This window comes from Artibeus jamaicensis, unplaced genomic scaffold, assembly GCF_021234435.1.
Source record: "Artibeus jamaicensis isolate MK-2021 breed Jamaican fruit bat unplaced genomic scaffold, CSHL_Jam_final contig_233, whole genome shotgun sequence".
In the NCBI taxonomy this organism is placed as follows: Eukaryota; Metazoa; Chordata; class Mammalia; order Chiroptera; family Phyllostomidae; genus Artibeus; species Artibeus jamaicensis.
In genome coordinates, this window is record NW_026521486.1 from 20934832 (window position 1) to 20957516 (window position 22685).

The window sequence follows — 22685 nt, forward strand, 5'->3', positions numbered from 1 at the left end:
ATGGGAACCTGGAAACCGGGACACCAACTGGTTCTGATGGAAGCGTTTTGCATCCCCCTCTCACTTACGGGAGGAAAGAGAGGGTGAGAGCCACGCTCCAAAAGCACGACTAGCCACTGAGTTTTCTATACGCTGCAAGACACTACTCCTCAAATTATAGATATACCTCATTGATTGGTTATCCAATGGTTTGCAAACAGCACTTTAAAAAACATAACAGGATAGAATGAATCAGAAAAGAATAAAACACAAACATCCTTTTAAAACAAAATCAAATACAAGTGTCCATGTGATAAATAATATACTTTCTAAAAACCTATTAATAAAACTACAGCTCCTTAGGTTGGGCAATGTCTTACATAAATATCACAAATATCACTGTGACAGTCTTTTTAAAATTTAATGTTAATGAACCAGTCTCCTTTTATCAGACAATGAGATCCATGTAACTTATTGTCTCCTTTCTGACCTGCCTGTCAGGAAGACCATAGATAAAATTTTTATTCAATTACAGTATCTATTCTTAGCCTTGGTCTTATGACAATAATATTCTCCCAATCCTTCATTATTCGACATTTGTTAATTTATCCTCATGTAAAGTTTTATTGTATCTAAGTTTTACTTTCTTTTAAGATGTTTGATGACTAATAAAAATATTTATCTGATATAGGCAAAAAAATCATGATGGTTTAAAAAGCAAACAAGGCAAAGAATAATTACCAAAATAGTAAAAACAAGTAACTTATTGTTATTTTACATATTTGTATTTAAATTTTCCTCACAATGAACATATATTATTATTTTTTTTAGAGAGGGCAGAGAAGGAGAAAGAGAGGGAGAGAAATATCAATGTGTGGTTGCCTCTCATGCGCCCCCCCACCGAGGACCAGGCCCCCAACCCAGGCATGTGCCCTGACTGGGAATCGAACCGGCAACCTTTCGGTTTGCAGGCCCCTGCTCAATCCACTGAGCCACACCACCCAGTGTGAACATATATTATTTTTTAAAAGCTATTTTTAACTCAGTTATAAATAACAGGCATCAGTGAGGGCGGGATTTATGCTTTGTCAACAAGTCAGAAGACCTCACAGTCTGCTTCACTCTTGGGTTCACTGAACAGGAGGAGGACCTGCCACCAGCTGACCGAGCATGGCCATCCTTCATTCGTTTCCACAGAAGTTAACCTGGATGGGACGTTGTCGGCCAGACAGAAATCTATTATTTTCTGAAAGTTTCCGGAGGAAAGGCAAGGTTGTCAGTAGGAGTCCAAGGAAGACCTCTGGTCCATCTTAAAGTACCGGAAGTACAAACAGGGCTAATTCCATTGCTGTGGGCTGAGCAAGCCCCGGCTTGGCTCCAGCTCTTCCTTGCTGTATCCAACAACAGGGGGCTGCTAAAGCATTTCGATCATCTTAGGGCACCATGGATATAGACCGTAAGGTCTAGACAGGCAGGTGTGCCTTTCTTGATCTTTGTAAGTCCAGCACTGAGCACAGTATTTGGCATTCAATCAGGCTCATTGTAGAAAATGATAGACAAGCTCCACTTTAGGCCTCAGTGCCTCTGGGCCTCCAGCCTTACCCCACAAAAAAAGGTGGCAGAGAAGGAACTCGTGGGAACTGGACCAGAACCTGAGGGTGCTGTCTGGGATCCACCCTGCGCCTCACACAGCCTCTTCAATCAGAGGCAATTCGGAGAGTATAAGAGGTTGCTAGAAAGGACCATATCAGGTCCTTGGCTCCCAAAATGGCAGGTGCATATAGCAAGACACAGTGAGAGGAGGGAACTGGGCATTGACTGGATGGCCAGCAGCTCAGGGGGGTGACTGACGGACAGCAGTGACTGGCACCACCCTCTGGGAGGGCCTCGACCTTGTCTAAGATCCCCCCTCCACCTGCCACTTGCCTTCAGATTGAGAACTAACCTTGCTCAGTGAGACCCTCTACCCTGGACCAGGGTCCCCGTGGTCCCTGGAGGTGTCTCTCCATTACCTGCTCACAAAGCACTATGAGCGGCACCACCTTCCAGTCCCTTCAGCTTACTGGTCCTGCCCATGCGCTGGGCAACTCCCCACTTCACAACTCTCTCAAGAACGGGAACAAGACACCCAACCAAAGCCCTGTTCCAGGCAAGGTCAGTATAATTTGCTTTTCTTCTAAGAAAAAACAGGGGGAAAGACATGCCTGGGTCTCCCTGAGCTCTGAGAGGCAAGTGCCCTCCCGGAGGGAGGGCTGGGTGAGGCCTGGAGGACTTCCTGAAACTGGAGGGACTTTTTTGGCCTCCAAAGAGGCCAAAGTCGAATTTGCTGGGGCCGAGTCCGAACCTCTGTCCTCACAGACTGTTTCTGAATTAAACTCTGCTGGCTGTTTGAGCAACACGAAACATCCAACGACTTTATCGCGGAGAGGCCAAGCCGCTGAGGTGGGAACTGGTCGGCCCTCACCAAAACAGCCCCTGCACCAGCCCTCTGCCTCTTGTCCTGCCTTCTCTCTCCTCGATGAAACTGGGAAATTGCTCGGTCCTCCCTCTGCTCCCCTACCCGGAGGGACAGTGGTCTACCTGTTCCCCTCACCACCCTCTCTCCGGGTTCACCTGAGGTCGCCGGTCCCAAAGGGCAGGAGTTGGGATGCCGGTTCCTCCACCCCCAGCCCCCCTCCCTCCTACAACTTGCGGTACGTTCCGGACCTGGGTCCCCAGCGGGAAACACTCACCTTGCGGCCTGGGGGTGGCCATGGCGCGGGCACACGGGACGCCAAGCCCGGACCGCCCCGCTGTGGCGCTCGCAGCTGGACAAGCTTACTCGACTGCGGGGCTAATTCCATCTCGGCTCAGCTGGGTCTGGACGTGCCCGCCCCTTGCCTGCCGCCGCCTCCTCCTCCCGAATCCCTGCCGGAGCCACCCTGCGGGCGCCGCCAGAGGCCGAGCGCGCCGGGCTGTCCCGCGGAGCGCTGGGCGCACGGACGCCGGCAGTGCCACGTGCAAGGGAGAGCTCGTTCCCGTGGTCGGGCTGAGTCGGGGCACCTGGGTAACGCAGCTGAGGGGAGAGGCAGTAAGTGTTGCCCGCTCTCCTCCACTGGGGGGAGGTGCCTCACAACCTTGGCCGGGTGTGAATACTCAGCCGGATTATCTCCCGAACTGCCTGGCTGATGAGTCGCCAATCCCACCCGCAAAGCCTCCTTCCCTCCGCCCTCTCCAGGGAAATGCCCAGGGTGGGGGTGGAGAGGCTCCCTGCACTCCTGCCTTCACTGGACTGCCACCAGCTGTTCCCACCTTTCTCTGGACTAAGAGGAGCCAGGAGTCAAGGAATAGGTACAGCAGAAGGAAGCGGGACGGGAGGAGGGGTGGGTTGTAGAGGACCTTCCAACTGAGACCCTGGGACGGGGTTGAGGAGGGAACCAGTGGAAGCCAGTCCCCAAAACAAGAGGGCTGCCGCCTCTCTGGACCAGTTAGGTACCTGGCCAGGGGCGAAGGGATGGAGGTAGAGGCTTCCAAAGGGCCATTCTCATGACAGAATCTACAATTCCAAGATGCCCTGGGGCTAAACAAATTCCTTAGTACCCCTAAAATGAAGAGGTGTGATGTTAAAGTCCTGCTGTTTATGACCACTGACCTTTCAGTGTGAAGAATGTTATCTCCCCACTTGCCAGATGAGGAGTCTGAGGCAGTAAAGGGGAGCAGACAACAGAGAATGGGCGGGGACAGAGCAGAGGGGAGACCGTAAGGTGCAGGGCCCAGTCTCCAGCATCATTCTGCTCACTGGTTGCCAACATGGCTGATGTGTGCTACCCTGGGCTTCCCCTCCCACAGGCGCCCTTCTCCATGCCGGAGCCCACAGTAGCTATTTGATTCCAACAGCAACCCATGAGGTAATTACCACTAGTATGCCCATTTACAGATGAGGAGACTATGGTGTAAAAAAACCAAAAAGGTCAAGCCATTTGCCTTTAAGAATATGGGCCCTTGGGTCCCAAGGCAGGCAGCCTATTTCAGAGTCTGGTGCTCAAACAGTCCCCCATTCGGCTTCTTTCTCCTCCCAACAGCGCCCCTCCCCCATTCACTTCCAGGAACCTCCTCCAAGTCTTTTCAATGCCAAGACACGTGGAGAACTTTCCGCCCTAGTTCCCTTATCCATTCCCGTGCCCATTCCCTTGCTTCTCTCCCTCTAGCACTTTCTTATCCCCTCGTCCCTGTATGCTCCCTCCTCAAGACTCCCCCTAAAACTCTCACTTCTAGGGACTCTGTCTCATCTGGTGTGAGGGTGAGCAAATAAAGAAAGTCCCTAAGACCCGAGGCCCTTGGATGACCTTTGGAGTGAGGGAGGCCTGTGGGACGCACCCCACGACCTCCGCCGGTTTCTCTCTGCATCCTTTTTCCCCTGCTCCCTGGTACTGGTTTCAAATCCAAACATGCAGCCTTTCTGATTCCGTTTTTTTTCTTGATAGTGAATTGCCCTATCAGTAAAAAGGAGGAAAAACGCAGGCTATGGTGGGTCAGGCAGTTGGGAAGTTGACACCTGAGGCGGAAGAGGCAGCCTGTCTGCTGAGTCTGTCTGTGGCTGATGCCTCCAGTAATACCTCATCCCCAGGTGGAGCGTTAGGCGATCAGTCAGCAGAGAGACAGGTAATGCTCTGCACTGGATCTGGTTTCCTACAGAGACCTTAGAGGCTACTCAGTGTTGGAGGCAGGGTGATGGATGGAGAGATGACAACCTTTGAATTATTGAGCAGTTATATAAAACTTCTATCCATCCGTTCTTCCTTCCCTCTACCCCACTAAACTCCCCACCAGACCTGTTTAATGCAGCCTGTGCCATTTGCCTGTATTGTGTATTCCCTTGAGATCGGTCCTCAGCAGTAACAGAAGTGCTTGAGGCCTCAAAATGCAGCAGTTGCTGGTTCCCTGGATAGCAAGGGCTGCATCTGTAAGAAGCAGGGATTGTGTGGCTCTGGTGGCGTGCCCTGGAGTCCTCGTTAGGTGTCAAGGCACCTGACTTCTGAACCTGGTCCCTCCACTCAGCAGCTGTGTGACCTTTGAAAATTCACTGGAGTTCTCTGAGCCCCTTTCATCCTCAGTAAAGGGGCACAGGAAGGGCAGCAGTTAGAATGATGTCTAAATCTCTCTGAGCTCCATCATCCTTTCAATGAGTTGAGTCTCTCTTATGTGTGTGAAAAGGGTCTAGAATGAAGATCAGTCCTCCATTGAATCCCTGTCAAATACCCAGACCTTCTCTTCACACCCATGCTTATGATCTGCGTGGTTTTCCATCATCTTGCCATTAACCTTTCCCTGGATTTTAAGGAGAGACACTCTCTTTGAGAGCGACAGCAGCACTCAAGGATCAGGGACTGGGGGTGTTTGGTGCTATCTGTACCTCCTTCCTTCCACCACGAGATGCTGGAGTAGGCAGGGCCTAAAGGAAACTCAGCTCTTCACTCCTGAGACCCGAGGAAATCCCCAGAGCTCCGACACTGATGGTAGAGCCACTTCTTCCCCTTTTCAGCCTCCATGTCCCCGTTTTTATTCTTGTCACTTGTTACATTACTGTAGAGCAATTTATAGTTACCCCAGACTTCCAAGCTTATTGTATCCTCCCAACCCTCTTAAGTAAGACCCACATCCCTTTTTTCCAGATGAGAAAATTGAGTCTGAGTCTAAGGGGCTTAGTTGAAGCCGCCCAGGAGAGTAAGGGCCTTATGGGGAACCCAGGCCTGCCCCAAACCTGGGGGGATGGGACCATGTTCCTGTACCTGCCAGCACCCCATTGCAGTCCCCTCAGTCTGCAGCACCTCTCCCTCCCACAGGGACCACAGAGGGTATACGAGAACTTACTCAGCTAAGGGCTCAGAAAAACCTTTGCACACCTGGCAAGCCCCTTCCCCAGGACACCGGCCTCTCTTGCAATAGCATGTCTGCATAGTGGGAGCCTTGAGCCAGGGCCCGCCCCTCTGTTCTGTTCCAAGGCTCAGGGTTCAGAGACTGGAGAACCCAGTGTTCCTGAGCTGATCCCTTTGACTCTAAGCCACTGGGCCGAATCCCCCAGGAGGCCTGCCCCACTGCCCCCTCTCCCCTCTGCGCTGCATGGATGCAAAGGCACCACTTTGTCCCAGAGGTTGGCTGTGCCTCCCCCAGACCCTGAGGCTGGAGTGTTTTCAAGTGGAACCTGTGCTTGCTCCTCCAGAACCAGCCTCTGCACTCACCCAGCCTACCCTGGTCGCCTCACCCTGGAAGACACAGTGAACCATTAGCCTTTTGCAAGATGGGACATTGGCCTTTATTGTGGGCCCGGGGTTGTGGGGCACGAGAGCAGAGCATACAGAAGACCAGGCAGCACTCTGGCCAGCAGGCCGAGGCAGGCAGCAGCGGGTGTCCATGCAGCAATGGCAGCAGCAACCTCACTTGCTGCACTTCCTGGGCGAGCACTGGCACTGCATGGCATTGAGGACCTCATGATAGATGATGGAGCCATTGGTGCAACGCAAGGGCACCTGCATGGGCTCTGTCCGAGTTGGCGAGCAGCAGGAGCACTGGTCCTGCACATCCTCGGTGTCGATGGAGTACAGGGCTTTGCTGTCACATCGACCCTGCAGTGGAGCAGAGAGGGGGCAGGGCACTGAGATGGTGGAGAAGCCTGGGGTAAGGAGGACCCTGAGGCAGCCTGCTTCCCTGACCTGCACTCCTCCGAGCAGGGCAGCCCTGGCCTCCCCAGAAATCCCAGGACAGCAAGGCTGTTCTAAAGGTAGGTCTCAGGGAAGTCTGACATGCCCTCTGTCCTTAGGTACCACCACACCCAGATCCCTCTAGCTGTAATTTCTATGCACGTTTGATTGATCTCCAGGACACATATCCACCCCACCCCACCCCCCAGCTTCATAAATAAGTCTCTATTTTCTTTGAAGAACTTGTTGAATTTTTCTGTTTTTTTTTCTTTTTCTTCTGAGGTCAAAAATTCCCAGTTAATTCAATATAGCACTTGCTTTAACATAAAATGCTTCTAGTTCTTTTCCCTCCTCCTCCCTGTGAGTTTCCCACATCCTGTGAAATGTGACTAAAGAGAAGTCTCCAAACAAGAAGGCTCCACCCCCCACTGGGCCTCATCAAAGTCAGGGAAACTCACCTGGCAGTAATGAATGTCCACTTGCTCTTCGGACTTACAGTTTCCCACTTTGACGTACTGCAGCCTGGCGGTGATATCCTTGCAGTCAGGCTTTTCACCTGTAGGACAGGTGAGAGATGGAACCAGGCCTGGCTGGGGTTCTATAGAACACTTGCCCACCCAGCTCCCTCATGGGGCTAGAAATGGTCACCAGATCACCAACACCAGCCAGAGGGATGGGAATTATGTCACCCTGGTTCACCCGGTCCTTCATTTTCAGAGATACAGTTATTGCTGGGTCTAACTTACTGAGTGGTAGGATTTTAATTGCAGGAGGAGCCTAGATTTGCTCTGCTCTGCTGATGTGGTGATGGGTGAGGCTTGCTTTTATATAATTGAGGACTCTAAAAACCATAATGACTACAACAATCCTCTTATGCATGTTCCAATATCCAGAAGCTCAAGGGCAACGAAGTAGCCAATAAATATAATTAATGTCTATCCATCCCTGCCTTTGGGGTAAGAGGAGAGGCCAATATCATGGCCATATACGGCACTCACTGCCTCTGGAAGGACAGAGAAGACCCTAGGAGGCTTTGTGGCATCGGCTCTTTGGGTATCACTACCTGTAGGTCACTGGCATGGGCTTCCTTACACTCAGGTGTTAGTGGCATTTGGATCCAAATGCTACCTGCCCGTGGAGGATTCTAAGATTTAATGGCAGCTCACCATTCCCCATCTGAATGCTGAGAGTTCTGCATTCTTGGACAGCTCCTAATCTGAACTGACCCTAAGTACTTATTAGCCTATCTCCCAACCTCCAAATTACTTCATCTTACAGTGAAAGCCCACCAACTACATTAGGAGGGTGAATAAGGAAAACATATTTAGGTGAACATACTATATTGTTTCTCTGTAGGTTTAAATCTCTGAGACTGGCTTACTTTCCTTACAAAGGGTCCCAACCTCCCGAATGCACTAACCAACAAAGGCCCTTTTTTGCTCATTTTGCAGATTAACAGTCTCTTAACCAAATGCCTCGTGCAGTGTGCCTAGAGAGAATTCATCATCTCTGATAGTTTTCTGACTTCACATTCTTAAACCGTTCAAACAGGAATCATAGAAAGAGATCGTTTCAGACTGTTTCTTCAGTCTGCAACTTGGTTATAGCAGTTACAGGGACGGTCGGAGTAAGCCACCAAGAAAAGAACGAGTGCTTGAGCACTGAAGCTGTTCATGTTTTCACTCTTCCTTTCTTCACCCAAAAATGAACATGGGCCTGTGAACCCAAAATAGAACGAAAAAGCCCCCTAAACTTCAAAAATATTAGTCTAGGCAGTAGTTCTATCTTCAGGGCTATGCTCGTGAACACAGAACATGTGGTGAGAACATTGTCTGATTCGCAGGCTCGAGCCCCACCTCCAAAGCTGCTGCTGCGAGCTATTAGGACCAACCAGTATAACATAACTGTGAGGTGAAGAAGGTGAGGTTAATTGCCACGTCCACTGTCACGTCCACTGCCGCATCCACTGTTGGATCCCTCTCTCCGTGACAAGGTCCTGAGAGGGGGTGTAAGACTTCAAGGAAGCAGTTTCCAACCTGGTGGACGTGGCATGGAAGGCCCTGCAATACCTATTGTGATTGTGCTTGCTTTGGGGATCATGACCCTTTTTGCTTTAATCATTATGAATACCCTGGCAGTGATTCAGATAGTGTGCCTAGACCTTTCCCGGCTCAATGAACAGAATAATAACATCATAGTAGAAACGTCAGGGAATATAGGTACAAAGAAACAACCAGAACAATCTGAGAATTCAAGCTTAATCAATAACAGATCATTGGAAAAAACACCCAAGATAAGATAGAATACTCTAGGAAATCAGGAGATGATCTCACTGCTTTCTTAGAGGGAATCAAAGTACAAAACATGTCTATAAAAGAACTAGAGAAACTTAAAAGAAGTACCCTTGAAAGCCCCCTGCAACATAGGAATAGCCCCTCCTTTACCTTGAATAGGAATATATATCAACTAGACAGGCAAAGTAATAACAAAGGCTAGTTAGTTATTACAAACTAAACAGTTACTAGGGAGTCAGAATTTATGGTACACAGAAAAACATTTTAAGCAAAAAAAAAGGTAGAGAGCTAAGTTAGACATCACAAGGGCCTTATAATAAATTTCCTATTTTCTCTACTCAATCTAGCGTATCCTTTTGCCCTATGCCAAATTCTGAGAAACTTTAATATACAATAAGATACTTCTAATTGTCTGATTAATGGCTCTCCTAGTTAAAATAATCTTTAACTAAATCTATGGGAACTTTCGTACTTTTACTGATTACCTTTGTATTGATTTTTTCTGCTTAAATGATCATGTTATACTGCAAATGTTAATCACTACCTAAAATGAAAATATAAAAACCTGCTTGTACTTGCAATAAACGGAACAGAGCTTCACTGTCCTTTGAGGCGTGTTGTCGTCTGTTACCCAGCGCCGACGCCTACCCTCACCTGTGGGACCCCTTGACCCGCTGCGGCTGGACCGCGGCAGTTAATAAACTTAGACCAGCCTTATAATCACAGAGAGGACAATATGTTCTCTGCAGCCCCCACAGCTCATGGTGGGTCTAACATCAGCCAGCGATGGCTTCCCTTTCTCTCTGAGATAACTGTGTAACACTCAATGAATAGGTGTGTATTGAATGTCTGCTCTGTCAAGATCATGGGTCAAGGGTACCTGTCTTCTAGGAGCTCTGGTTGGAGAGAGAAGATATTCTCTCATGGTAGGACGATGAGCAACCCAAGACCCCATGAGGGGAAAAGCAGGCGAGAGGCTAGAGCCAGTGAGGAGTTTGGAGGGAAGGGAGAAGAGACGGATTCACAGGCATTTGAAAGGGGATTTGAGCAGGGGGCAGCCTAAGAACATTCCGGGAGGAGTGACAAGTCCCTGCAGGACTGAACATAATGACTGGCCAGTGATCAAGAAATATCTTTCTGGCATAAAGCTTACTCCAAAGAACAGTCCCTGGACTTGGTCTGATGGGTTTCAAGGGACAAGCTATGGGTAATGTACTTACATATGTCACAGCAGGTGCCTGGACTTTTTATGATTTTCCCCTTAAGAAAAGAGCAAAGTCCCAGATTAGTCACAAATAGTACACAGTGGTCAGCTTTCAGGTCACCTCCCAGCCTAATTCCTGGCTGTGGACCCACGGCCCTGAGTTTAAGTCCCCAGATGGAAACTCTGCTTTCCCACCACAAATGTGAGAAGGATGACCACTCTGTCTGACTAGGCAGAAACAATTTTGATTATCCAGAATTTTTTCCCAATTGAGTCATCAGAATCGACGTTCTCAGGGAACACTAGAAGTCAGGTTGCTCTCTCACCTCCCATTCAAGGATCACACATTCAGTTTCCCCCAAGGGAAAGGTATTTTTTAAAACATCATTTAGTGCAGAGGGTTTTGTCTGTCCATCAGACTTGGTGTTGTAATTTCATTGATTCTGATACTGGACACTGGGAAATCAGGCCAGGGCTGGACTGCATGCTGTTCAGAAGAACTCTGTTCTCGGTCAGAGGTGGAGACAACCAAGAGGAAAGCAGGGCTCGGGTGCCGACTACTCACTCCCTGGGCCAGGCATTGGTGCTCATCAAAGGGTGGGCAGTCTGTGACTATCTTCTCCCAGATGTACTCCCCCTTCTCACTGACCCTGCAGAAGTGACGGTCACAGCCATCCTGGTACATCTGATCACGCTGAAAGCAAAGAAGACAAATTTAAAGGCAGTGTTTGGTTACAAAGCCACTTCAAACCATGACCTTGAGTCCATAGAGTTGCTGAAACAATTTGGAAGACTACAGAACAAGAAGGAGACCGTATCTATGAAGTCGCCACACCCAGAATACAACACAAAGCTGTGGAACTCTTCTACAACATATTAACTATGAGCAGGGCTGCATAAATGTAGAGATCCCCAAACTCTCCCGACCACTTAAAAGCCTAAAGAATTAAGTTGCAGGAGGGTAAACTGGCTAATCAAACAGAACTAGAGATGACCCGGGCATCACCTCCCAAGCCCACCAATCCTGGCTTTCATAGATGAGAGTTTATTTCACCCTGATTGCCTTTCCAGTCTCACAGACATCAGGCTGGAGAAATTTCTTAAAATTCAATCAATTTCAAATCACGGGCTATGCACCAAGTGGTCAAGAAGCATGACAAAGTAACAAGATCAATGAGATGGTTCTTTGTCTCCCGTAAGTTATCCATCTTTTCTTTACAGATTAGAAACAAGTCACTGTTGACTCAAACTGAGTCCCTTTTTCTTTTAGAAAAGATCCCAAAATAGGAAACCAGAGGCTGATACACAGGGGACACCTGAGTTCAACTGGCTCCCACCTTCAGTGTCATGATCTGTCCTCCCCTCAGCCGGATGGTACAAGCCATAGGCAGGCATCGCCCACAGCATTCGCCTTGGGTCTTCTCTTCCTTGTAGCCCTGCGTCCAAGAGTAAATGCAGCTTTAGTTGACCTCCCCTCCACATCCCAGTCACAGCTAGGCTGACTTTGTCAGCTCCTCATCTCTCCTAGAGTTCAGAAGATCCACACTCAGCTCTGACTAACCTTCGTCAGCTCTCAGTCCCCTGGATAGCATTTCTGCCCCCCACAGATGTATGCGTCACTCAAGTTCCAGCAGCCAGGCCTATTGAATTAGACCTCTCTCTGGAGCTCCAGACTTGGAAGTTCAATTGTTCACTTGACAGTTATTTATCTTATTGTCATCTTGAGGCTTATTAATACATCCAAAAACTTGATTTTTTTCTCCATTCTATTATTGTTTGATCTTGCCTTTCCCAGTAGTTTCATTACCCAGTTCCTCAAACTAGAAATCTGAGCATCACCCCTGACTTCCCCCTTTTTTATCCCCTGCTCATCACCAAATCTTGCCAAAACTGCATCTTGAACTCATCTGCTGTTTGTCATGGCCAGTGTCCCCTGTCGTCACCTAGTCTAAGTGATCATCATTGACCACTGGACTCTGATTTGAGTCTCAATTTGTCTTCCTACCTTCATTCTTGCTCCCCTACTATGGGTCACTACACATTTGCTAGAATGACTTTCTTAAAACATAAGTCTAGCCATGTTATCCTCTGCTTAAAACCCCCCAGTGGATGCCCTGGCTGGTGTGGCTAAGTGGATTGAGTGCCAGCCTGAGAACCAAAGGGTGGCTGGTTCAATTCCCAGTCGGAGTACATGCCTGGATTGCGGGCCAGGTCCCCATTAGGGGTCATGTGAGAGGCAACCACACATTGATGTTTCTCTCCCTCTCTCTTTCCCTTCCCCTCTGTCTAAAAATAACTAAATAAAAAATCTTAAAAAAAAATAACCCGCAGTGGGGCAAGGGTATGGAGTTCTGGTTCTTATAACGGCAGAGTAGCTTATATTGCACGGACTCTCCTGCAGATGACAACGTTAATTAATTACAAAATATGTATTTAAAGACACCGGATGGCCAAAATCAGGAGTACACTATTGGTTATTTGATCCTTGAAAGAGGGAACCATCATGGACAAGAATCTTGTCTAAATGGCTTTTCCATGAGCCCTGTGCACAGCCCCGGACATCTGGGACTTGCATAGACGGGTAGTTGTATTTGCCTGAAGAGTCAGAGCACGGAGTTTAAAATCCCTTAAGTAGCTGAAAACCGGTGGGAGAAAACTCAGACAAAAGAAAGTCAAAAAGGAGAAGCCTCCTAATCTGCATATAAATTCCCTTCAAATCCCTTGTGGGTCCCTGAGTTACTTGTGCACAAAGGAGCCTGTAGGACGGAGCCCAGGGACAAAACAACAGGTGGAGCCACTTAAAGAGCTGAGCAGAGATGTCAGCTCCCACACCGCAGAGGAACCGGGTTGCAGGCCCAGTCCCACCAGGCTGAGAGGACTAGTTACACACCTTGGGTTTCCATTCAAATTTCAAAAGAGCCAAGCCTTAGGATTAAGAATTATATTTTAGGACTAAGATATTATGTCATATAAGGACTCTGTCACCCCTGGACTTAGAGAAATATTGAAATAGACTCCCCTACAACATACTTTAAAAGGTAGACTTCCTTAGATCGAGGTGAACCACCAATAATCTAAGTTAGAAGCAAACTTAACATTCACCAGAGGAAAGAGCAGAATTGAGACTCTTTACCATATTTTACACCAACATCAATACATAGGAAAAAATTTCATACAAAGGAATGGGGGAAAATGTGATCCACACTCAAGAGAAAGATTACTCAATAGATAGACCCACAAATGACCTTGATATTGCTATCAGGAAGCAGGAACTTTAAAATCACCATGATAAATATGTTAAAGAGTCTAGAGGAAATAAATGGATATATTTGAAAAGAGATAGAGAATTTCAGAAGTGACCTGGAAACTTAAACAAAAAAAAAAAAAATGGAAATCCTAGAACCAGAACATGGTAACCTAATTAAAAAAAAAAAAAAACTCACTAGATTGGATTAACTGTGGAAACGGAAGGATTGCTAAATTTTAAAAATGATCCATAGAAATTGTCCAAACTAAAGCATAGGGGGGGGAGGGGAAAGGTTGGAAAAACACGCAGAGTTCCAATAACCAGCAGAACAGTATTGAGTGGTCTCACATGTACAGTTCCAGAAAGACAGGAGAGAGAAAATAAAGCAAAAAAATTATATAATCATTTAATTTTTTTTTTTCCGATTTGATTAAAAAAAAAACAACTCACAAATCCAGGACTCTCCATGAATCCAAAGTAGAAAAAGTATAAAGAAAACTACTCCAAAGCATATACTCAAACTTCTGGAATCCAAAGATGAGGAAAAACTTAAAAGCGACCAGCAGGAGGGAGTGTGTGGGATGCACACAGGAAAATAATAAAAATGGCAACTCATTTGTCTTCAGAAACAGCACAAGCCAGAAGACGATGGAACAACATATTTAAAGCAGTAAAATAAAAAACCTTCAACCTAGAATTCTATATTCAATAAATGAAGGCAAAATAAAGACATAGCAGATCAATGAAATCTGAGAAATGGAATGCCTTTTGGATCACACTATAAAAAATGCTAAAAGAAGTTCTTTCACAAGCTCAAAGGAAATGATATAACGTGGAATTTCAGATATATAGGAAGAAGAGCACTAGAAGTTTTAACTATGTAGGTAAATATAAATGACCACTCTTGGTTCTGTAAAAGACAGTTTACTGTTGAGAGCAAAATAATAACCATGTCTCATGAATTTACCTCTTAGTAGAAGTAAACCATGTGACAGCAAAGAGTGTAGGGAAAAGGATATATCGTGCATGGAATGCTATATTATTAAATCAAGGAAGACTGTGCTAAGTGAAGGATACATACTGTAGTCTCTGGAATAGCCACTGTTATATCCACATCAGAATATTTTCTATTTGCACTTGTGATTTCTTCTTCAATGCATGGATTATTTAAAAGTATGGTATTTAACTTCCAAATATGGGGGTATATTTATAATACCTTGTTTTTGCTAATTTCGATTTAATGGTGGTCATAGAATATGCTCTATATGATTTCGAATTTTGGTATTTATTAACTTTTTTGTGGCCCGCCTAGAGCTGGGCCGAGACAGAGGAGCACCCCGTGTGTCTGTCTGCAATGTTAGAGCATAGGGGTCTGTCATGTTCAGTTAGATCACTAGCTGACACAGTTTTCCAAATCTTCTACATTCTTACTGACTTTCCCCCGACTTATTCTATCAGTTACTGAGGAAAAAAAAATAAAATTACCAACTAAAATTGCGCATAGGCCTATTTCTCCCTCTAGTTCTGTCGTTTTTTGTTCCGTGCATTAGAAACTCTGTTGTCTGATGCGTTCACGCGCAGGAGTCTTGTGCCTTCCTAATGCACTACTCTTTGGCGTTATAACATCACCTCCTTTGTTTCTGGTGGCACCCCTCACCTCAAGGTCTACTTTGTTTGGCATTAGTATGTCCTGCTCAGCTTTCTTACTCCTAGTATTTGCCTGGGATCTCTTTTTCCATCCTTTTATTTCCAACCTGTCTCTCTCTGTCTCTCTTTTTTCCAACCTGTCTATCTCTTTAAATTGAAAGTGTGTCTCTGGTAAACATCATACTAGTGGGTCTTGCTTTTTTATCCAAGTCTGACAATCTCCATTTTTAATTGGGATTTTGTTTCGCCCATTTACATTTAACGTAATTATCCATATGGTCAGGTTTAAATCTACCATTTTGCTATTCATCTGTTGTCCTCTCTGTTCTTTGTTCTATTGTTAATTCTTTTCTGTCTTCTTCTGGTTCAATCACGTTGTTAGTTTTTAGCATTTCATTTTAATCTCCTCTACTAGCATTTAGCTGTATTTCTTCACGTTACTATTTTAGTGGCCACAAGGTTTATACATTTATCAAAGTTCAACTAACGATATGCTTAATTTCTGTGCAGTGTATTGTAGGTAAACTATATACCTCATTAAAAATAAATTTTACAAAAATGTAAAACATAGGACTTTCTATGGCTTCCCATTGCATTTAGAATGATGCCCGATCTCTTCAGCACATCCTGCAAGGCCTGCCATCCATCTTCCCTAACTTTTGACCTTGCTTTTTACAACCAAACCCCATGCATCTTCTAAAACCACACACACAGCCACCATCTTCTCTTGTGAGGGCCTTTGTGCACGCTGCTTCCTCTACCGGAATGCCGTTCCCCACCCTTGGAATAGAGAGCCTTCTCCCATTCTTTCATAATTATTTTAAATATCATTTCTCAGAGAGGTCTTCCAAGATACAGCACACACACACCCACACGTGCACGCACTTTATAATACTTAACACAACTGAACTTATCATTTGTCTGTTTAGCTCTCCATGAGAGACACGCAAATTTCAAACCATGTCTATGCTGCTCATCCTTGTCTGCCCAGCACCTGACTCTCAGCAGCCACTCCCATTGCACACTCACCGAGGAGAAGGGCTCAGCAAGGAACCCCTGACAGAGGCTGAATGTGAGAGTCCTTCATTGACCTCTGCCTTGGAAGAAGCAGCAGCTTATGGACAATATGATTTCACTGTCTTGCAACAATGCCCCCAAATGTGGGAGACAACATAGGTTAACCAACTTTTTATTCTGCACAGTGAGAGTATTTTAAACAATGTTAATAAAATAAAAACCAAAAAGCTACCATCCGCTGTCTTATCATTGCATTAAAACTGAAGCTCTTTTAACTTTCTCCACCACTCTAAAAGTATAAAAAGAACATAATCTCAATTGTTTTAAGAATAAATTTAGTCAAGTGAGGAACCAACTACGTGGTCATTCTGCTCCTCATTTTGCCACAGTTAGTCAAGACTCTCTAGATATTCTTCCGTGGGGCCCTGGGGTTTCTCTGACATGAATCTGCAGCAGATGAGCTGGGAGCCCCCAGACGGAGGCCCACTCCACGCCACACCACTCCATCATTGCTTGTGGCTGAATGCTCCTAGCCAGCAGGAATAGTTCGGAGTGAGTAAGCCCACTCAAAAATGAATTTAAACAGTCTGCTACTCCTCAAATCAAGCTCCTGAGCTGCATGTGTCCTCAGGGATTAGGCCTCAGAGAAAGAAGGGAGGACTGAGCTCCGCACACACCAGGGCAGCTGGGGCCAGCCCGCACCTGCCTCCGAAAAGGTCACTGCCGAGTTTGGTAGTCTTTTCAAGGGGTGACCTTTAAACTGAGTTTTCAAAAATGCACAATTCCTGGAAGGTAGGGCCGAAGTAAATGTAAAAGGGCAAAAGAGATGGAATAAAGATTATGAGAGCATGTGAGTGGTTACCGTCAGAAGGAGGAAGTAAACTAGGGCTGAAAGCAGGCAAGATTTCATGGGAGCTTGGATTGTAAATGGCAGGAGAAGAGCTAGGAAATACCTGCTGCTCAGCCAGGCCCAGGAGGAGGAGATTGGACAAAATCTTTACAGAAGTGAAGGGGTAAGGATACATGGAGGACAGGGCCGCAAAGTGAAGGGACCAGGGCCGTGGGGGCAAAGTCCACACACCAGAGAGGCAGAGGGCACAGTGAAGCCAAGGATAAGGAGAAAGAGGGTGCTGTGGGAGAAGAGAGAACAGGCGGAAGGGGAAGAAATACAGGGTAACAGGAGAGGGACAGTGCTTTTAGAGCTGTGGCAGGGAGTTGGGAAAGAGGGGCGGGGGGCGGGGAGAAGCAGGAGTGCAGCAGGACCCGCCTGAAGGAGTAAAATGGTTTGTCTGCTGCCCTGGAAATTGAAAACCCAGCTGAACCAGGTGACAGGGCTCGTTGGAGCCCTGCAGGGGTTCCCAGCAACTGCGGGCAGTGGTGTGTGCTCCTAAGACACAGGTGGTGTGTGTTCCATACCCTGCCCCGCATACATGGAGAAGGGCAGTCCTGACGGCTTTCACCAGAACATTCCACCCCATGGCTCCACATGTCCATCTGACCCCTCTCAGGAGCAGCCACTCCCTCTGCCTACCCAGCCAAGATCTAGCCAGCCGCAGAGGTCACGTGCTCAGGTCTGAGCAGCCTGTGAGTCCTGCTCCCATGCCCTGTCATGCCCCTAAAACCCTGCCCTGCACGTGTCTCCTAGCCCCTCGTCACTGGTCACATCAGCTGTCGAAGGCCCTCCAGTCTTCTCTCCCCCTGCTGTCTGTTTCTAACTCTCACTCCTGCCAGTCTGCTCCCCACTCCACTTCCTGGAAGGTCTTCTATTCTATACTGCTCAAGGTCAGCGCCTGGCCTTGCCCCTCCAGGATGCCTTCTCAGTGTTCCATGTTGGGGTGGCCTCTCTTCCTCATGCTTTCCTTGAGAGGTCCTCTGGCAGGCTCCACGGCTACCACCCACCAACACAAACCACCTCCAGCTGGTCTCCTTTTGGGCATAAGCATCGTCTCCCCAGGAGGAAATGAAGGACTCACTTCCCTGCTGATACTGACACTTCGGTCATACGTAGGCAGTTCCGGCGGAACTACCTGACTTCACTCCCCACACCTCCCCACGCCTGCAGGAGGCCTCCCGAGGCCTTTCACTGCAGAGGTGTGTAATCAGACCAGTTAAGGGCGCTGAGCTAGAATGGGGGCAACCGAGGCCCGTTTCCATGCAGGTTTAGATACATAGGAGGGCTAACCAAGGGGTTTCAAGAGGGAGGAGGTGAGTATACTGCACTGGGGATATAACAGAATATTGAAAGAAAGGGGGAATAGTACAGAAACCAAAGGGGTAGTGTATTTTTAAAATATTTAGAACATCTTTCCAGACAGGATTCCAAAGCTGGATTTCTATGAACGTAGAGGAGGTTACCGTGCCGCCCTCTGACCACCAGAGGGCACTGTTACAGAGTTCGCAAGCTCGCCCTCCTGAAAGGGCTACGGCCTCCTCCCCCGAGGACAGCGTTGGTGGGGGACCTCTTACTGCACTCATGGCAGGCAGTTCAATGGACATCCAAGGTAAAGGGCAGCCGCAAACTCCAGACGGCAGTACTTCAGTCTGTATTCAAGCCCAGTTCTATTCTAGGGAGTTGTTACACGGGCGGGCGCGCACGCGCGCGCGCGCACACACACACACACACACACACACACACACCCTACACCCAAAACCCTAAAACATCAACTGGGATTTTTTTTTAATAGCAAAAAAGCATCCTTAGTTGGTTTCTCTCTAATTGAGGAAGAGAGGCTCTCTTTAAGAGAACCTCTGTTCCATTCTATCAAAAATAGCTGTGTCTGCCCTAGTTGGTGTGGTTGAGTGGATTGAGTGCCGGCCTGCAAACCCAAAGGGTCACCGGTTCGATTCCCAGTCAAGGGCACATGCCTGGGTTGTGGGCCAGGTCCCCAGTGAGGGGCACATGAGAGACAACCACACATTGATGTTTCTCTCCCTCTCTTTCTCCCTCCCTTCCCCTCTGTCTAAAAATAAATAAATAAAATCTTCAAAAAAAGAAATAGCTGTGCCTATTCCACATATATCTTATTAAGCCCCTATTCTGAGCATGACACTACACCAAGTGCCACGAAGAACACAGATGCAGAACACTCTCTTGTCCTCGAGTATATAAAGCACCTGTACCAGTGTCCCTTGTCCCTGTCCCTAAGCCCTCCAGACGGCCCCTCCCCCTCTGTACCGCTCAGGAAGGTGCCCTCTTATGAAGCATCCTCCTGAGCATTAGGTCCCACCCTGTGACTGGGGCTAAGAGCCATAATAAAAACAGTAAAATGCTGGCTGTCGCCTCCCAAACTAGAAGTGATGATTTCCCCCTCAGAATCCACCCTCAGGAGGGATTCGTAACCAGCACGGTCTTTGTGGCCGAGCGCCAACAGGGTGAAGTGTTTCAAACCACCTAACTGTCCAGTAACAAAAGTACAGGTTGCGGCACATTCATTCCACAGAGTGTTGTGTGGGACCTCGCGTGTAGTCGGGGGTCTGATAAATATTTGCTGACTAAGCTTTAATGTTTTCAAAACTGGTAGTGATTTTTTAAATGTTATGTTGTGTAAAAAAATACAGAACTGTAAATATGGCATCGAAAGCCTTGTAAATATTGTGTTCATTTAAAAACACAGGAAAAGCCCTGGCTGGTGTAGCTCAGTGGATTGAGCACGGGCCTGCAAACCAGAGGATCGAGGTTCAATTCCCAGTCAGGGCACATGCCTGGGTTGCAAGCCAGTTCCCTGCAGGCCAGTTCCCAGCAGGGGACACATGAGAGGCAACCATACATTGATGTTTCTCTCCCTCTCTCCTTCCCTTCCCTTCTAAAGATAAATAAATAAATAAATATTAAAAATAATAATAAAAATAAAAACACAGGAAAAAATGTTCAAATTGCACAAAAGTTGTTTCTGAGAGGTGAGATTTGGGTGAATGACTCGCTCTCTTCATTATAGTTATCTAATGAAGTTAGTTACAGTTATCTCTTCATTATAGTTATCTCACCCTATAGTTATCTCTTCATTACAGTTATCTAACACTGTCCACAATGAGAAAATAATGAAAGCTTTATCTAGAAACCCCAGTGAAGTCCCATGGCTTGGGTCCCACCACGACTCAGCCCATCCCAGAGGTCCTCAACGGCCCTCCCTTACCTGGGAGCAGGCCTTACAGATGGTCTTGTTGCACTCCAGCCTGAATTCAGAGACGGCGCCCACCTGGACGGTGCAGTGGCAAGTCGTGCACACATCAGTCATCACACTCTTCCCAGGCTGGAACCAGAGGCACCTGTCAGGCCTCCCAGCTGCTTGGCCCCCTGACTTTCCCACTCACCACAACCTCAGAAGCTGTCTGCCTTATCAGTGGGGGAGGGGGGGCAGCCTCCCATCACTTCCCTGGGCCATCATCCTGACCCTCCTGCTGTCTCCAGTGGCCACTCCCTCCCCTGCCTTCCCACCCCAAGTGTGGCCGTGGTAAGAGTGGGGGCTTTCACGCCAGAGAGGGAGCCAGGGCAGTGGAAATGGGCATGGATTGGAATGTTCACAGTGGCATCAGAGCACCTGCCCGTAGCAGAAGAAAGGCCCTGGAGTAGGGCCTGGAGGTGCATGCCAGCAGGGACCCAGGCCCTAGAGTTAGGAAGACCTCCCGGGCTGGGTTCCAGGACTGGGGAAGCCCTGGAGGCACTGAAAGTGTATTGGGGGTAGGTCTCCTGGGTTTCTTTCATTTGTGCATGAGAATGACCGAGTGGCCCCACCCTTTCCGTAGCACCCCCACCCCTGCCCCACCAACTCCCCCTGGAGAAGAAGGCAGCAGCTCACCCCAATGATGGTGCCATTAAGCATGCAGGCCTCCACGGGCTCTGGGGGAGAAAGAAGTGCAGGGTGTGAGTGTGCAGAACACACCCTGGCGACCCCCGCCCCACGCGCACACCCTTCAGGGCCTCTCCTCCTTTCTCTGCCCACTTCTCTGAGTTGTTAAAAAGGCAGAGAGTTCAGGAGCCCTGAGTGGAAAAACGGGCTCGAAGGTGGGCCCCACAAGGTGGGCCCCTGCACAAATGCGCCTTACCGCAGCGACAGGTGGGACAGCACTCCGAGGTCTTACAGCTCAGCTGAAAGCCTGTGGGGCAGGTGGAGACAGCCAGCTGGGGGCAGGAGACATTCCTCTGTTGCACAAAGACCTCATCCTTCACTCGGACACACTCGTTGATGAGGCAGGGGTTTTCCGGGGAGGCCCACTGAGAGCCAACCTGTAGTTCAAACACAGGAATAAGGAAAGTCTGGGGCCAAGGTCCCAGTGGGCTGTTCCTTTAGGGAACTGGTTGGGGCCCTAGAAACATGCCCTGGTTTAACATCTAAGTCCCACCCACAGGGAAAGGCCCATAGAGGGAACGAATGGGGCTCATCCCAGGTCCTTCTGTGAGTCTGGGTCAAAGTTGCCCTGACCAAGATCCTAGCTGAGATGTGTGTTCTCCCCCAGACAGTCCTCACCACCTGAGGAAGCACCTTAGGGAAGCTCAGGATGCTCCCTGCTCTACTCAGCACTGGCTGTGCACTGAGTCCCGAGACTCTAGGCCTGGGAAGCAACAGCTCTGCCAACTCCAGGACTGGTTGGCACAGAGGAGACGAGGAATGAACCTCAGCCCATAGTCAACCTAGAGATACTTCCACCACTCGGGGAGACAGCAAGAGACTGGGGTGCTCATATCTGACCCCTGCGGCCCTGCCACGGGTCCCGGGGCTTCTAGGCCTGTGCACGAGTGGCCTGACAAATAAAAGGGTGGGGAGGAGGGACACGGGGCAGGGAAACCCACGAGTAACTCAGACCAGAAGAAAGAGGTGGAAACCCATGAGGAAAAACTCAGTGTGTCATCCTGCTGCCACTGAGGGAGAGCAGAGCAGCGGCTTGGGGAGGAGACAGGCGGGTTCAGGGCAACACAGCCAAGCCTCCGACGTCCTTGTTAAACAAAGTGCCCGTGGGGCTCACCGCAGGGACGCAGAGGGGAAGGCCCACACGGGGACCTCGCACTCCAGCACCTGCCTCTGGGGTTCCAGGGCCCAAACTCCCCACTTGATCCCCTCGAATCAGAGCGAAAGATTTGTTACCATCCTGGCATCCGGACTAAAATCCCCCAGGAAGGAACCCTCTGTGTTCCACAAAGTGGCTTGATAAGCATCAGAGTGGGAGCCTGAGCTGCTTCGAGAGGGACTTTGGCTGCGTGGGGGCCTGGGCGGGAAAAGACCAGTGGGGGAGGGGAGGGCCACCACCAGGGCAAGACACTACAGCCTGAGTTGCAGACACAGCTTGGGGACGTTGGGAACAGAAACAGCGTGTGCTTCTCTGGGATATAAATTTCTCCAGTGGAACTCAGTGGAGAGGTCAGAGGACCCTGCCAAGGTCAATGTGGTACAGAATAGCACTTGCAGCCTGTGGAGTTGGGGGGACGCAGGGACGCAGCCCACGCAGGGTGGTGAGGCCATCTCTAGGCTCGGGGGAAGCAGGACCTCAGACTCGCAGGTGAATGCAAGAACATAAAACCCCCAGGAGTTCACAGAACTCCTGGGGAGCAAATTGGGCTTCTCCCAAAATCAATGAAATGGGAAGTCTGAGGCCGTCTTAACTAGCCCCCGAGGGGCGAGGTAAGC

General features: G+C 48.4%; 2 protein-coding genes across 3 annotated transcripts in view; both read right to left on the bottom strand.

Annotated features, from left to right (window-relative positions):
- The window catches only part of ANO2 (anoctamin 2), a 318842-nt gene extending 315819 nt beyond the window's left edge, over window positions 1–3023 (bottom strand). Inside the window, exon 1 of the mRNA XM_053662202.1 lies at window positions 2712–3023. Within this exon, the coding sequence (XP_053518177.1) occupies window positions 2712–2733 (22 nt within the window). The 5' untranslated portion in view covers window positions 2734–3023. The remainder of the gene's footprint in view (window positions 1–2711) is intronic.
- Window positions 3024–6247: 3224 nt separating this feature from the next.
- The window catches only part of VWF (von Willebrand factor), a 121405-nt gene continuing 104967 nt past the window's right edge, over window positions 6248–22685 (bottom strand). For both annotated transcript variants that reach the window (XM_037160260.2, XM_053661732.1), the window contains exons 45-52: window positions 21109–21289; window positions 20862–20902; window positions 20199–20315; window positions 11492–11590; window positions 10720–10848; window positions 10171–10210; window positions 7115–7212; window positions 6248–6581 (exon numbers count right to left, since the gene is read on the bottom strand). In XM_037160260.2, coding sequence (XP_037016155.2) covers window positions 6393–6581; window positions 7115–7212; window positions 10171–10210; window positions 10720–10848; window positions 11492–11590; window positions 20199–20315; window positions 20862–20902; window positions 21109–21289 — 894 coding nt within the window. In that variant the 3' untranslated portion in view covers window positions 6248–6392. The remainder of the gene's footprint in view (window positions 6582–7114; window positions 7213–10170; window positions 10211–10719; window positions 10849–11491; window positions 11591–20198; window positions 20316–20861; window positions 20903–21108; window positions 21290–22685) is intronic.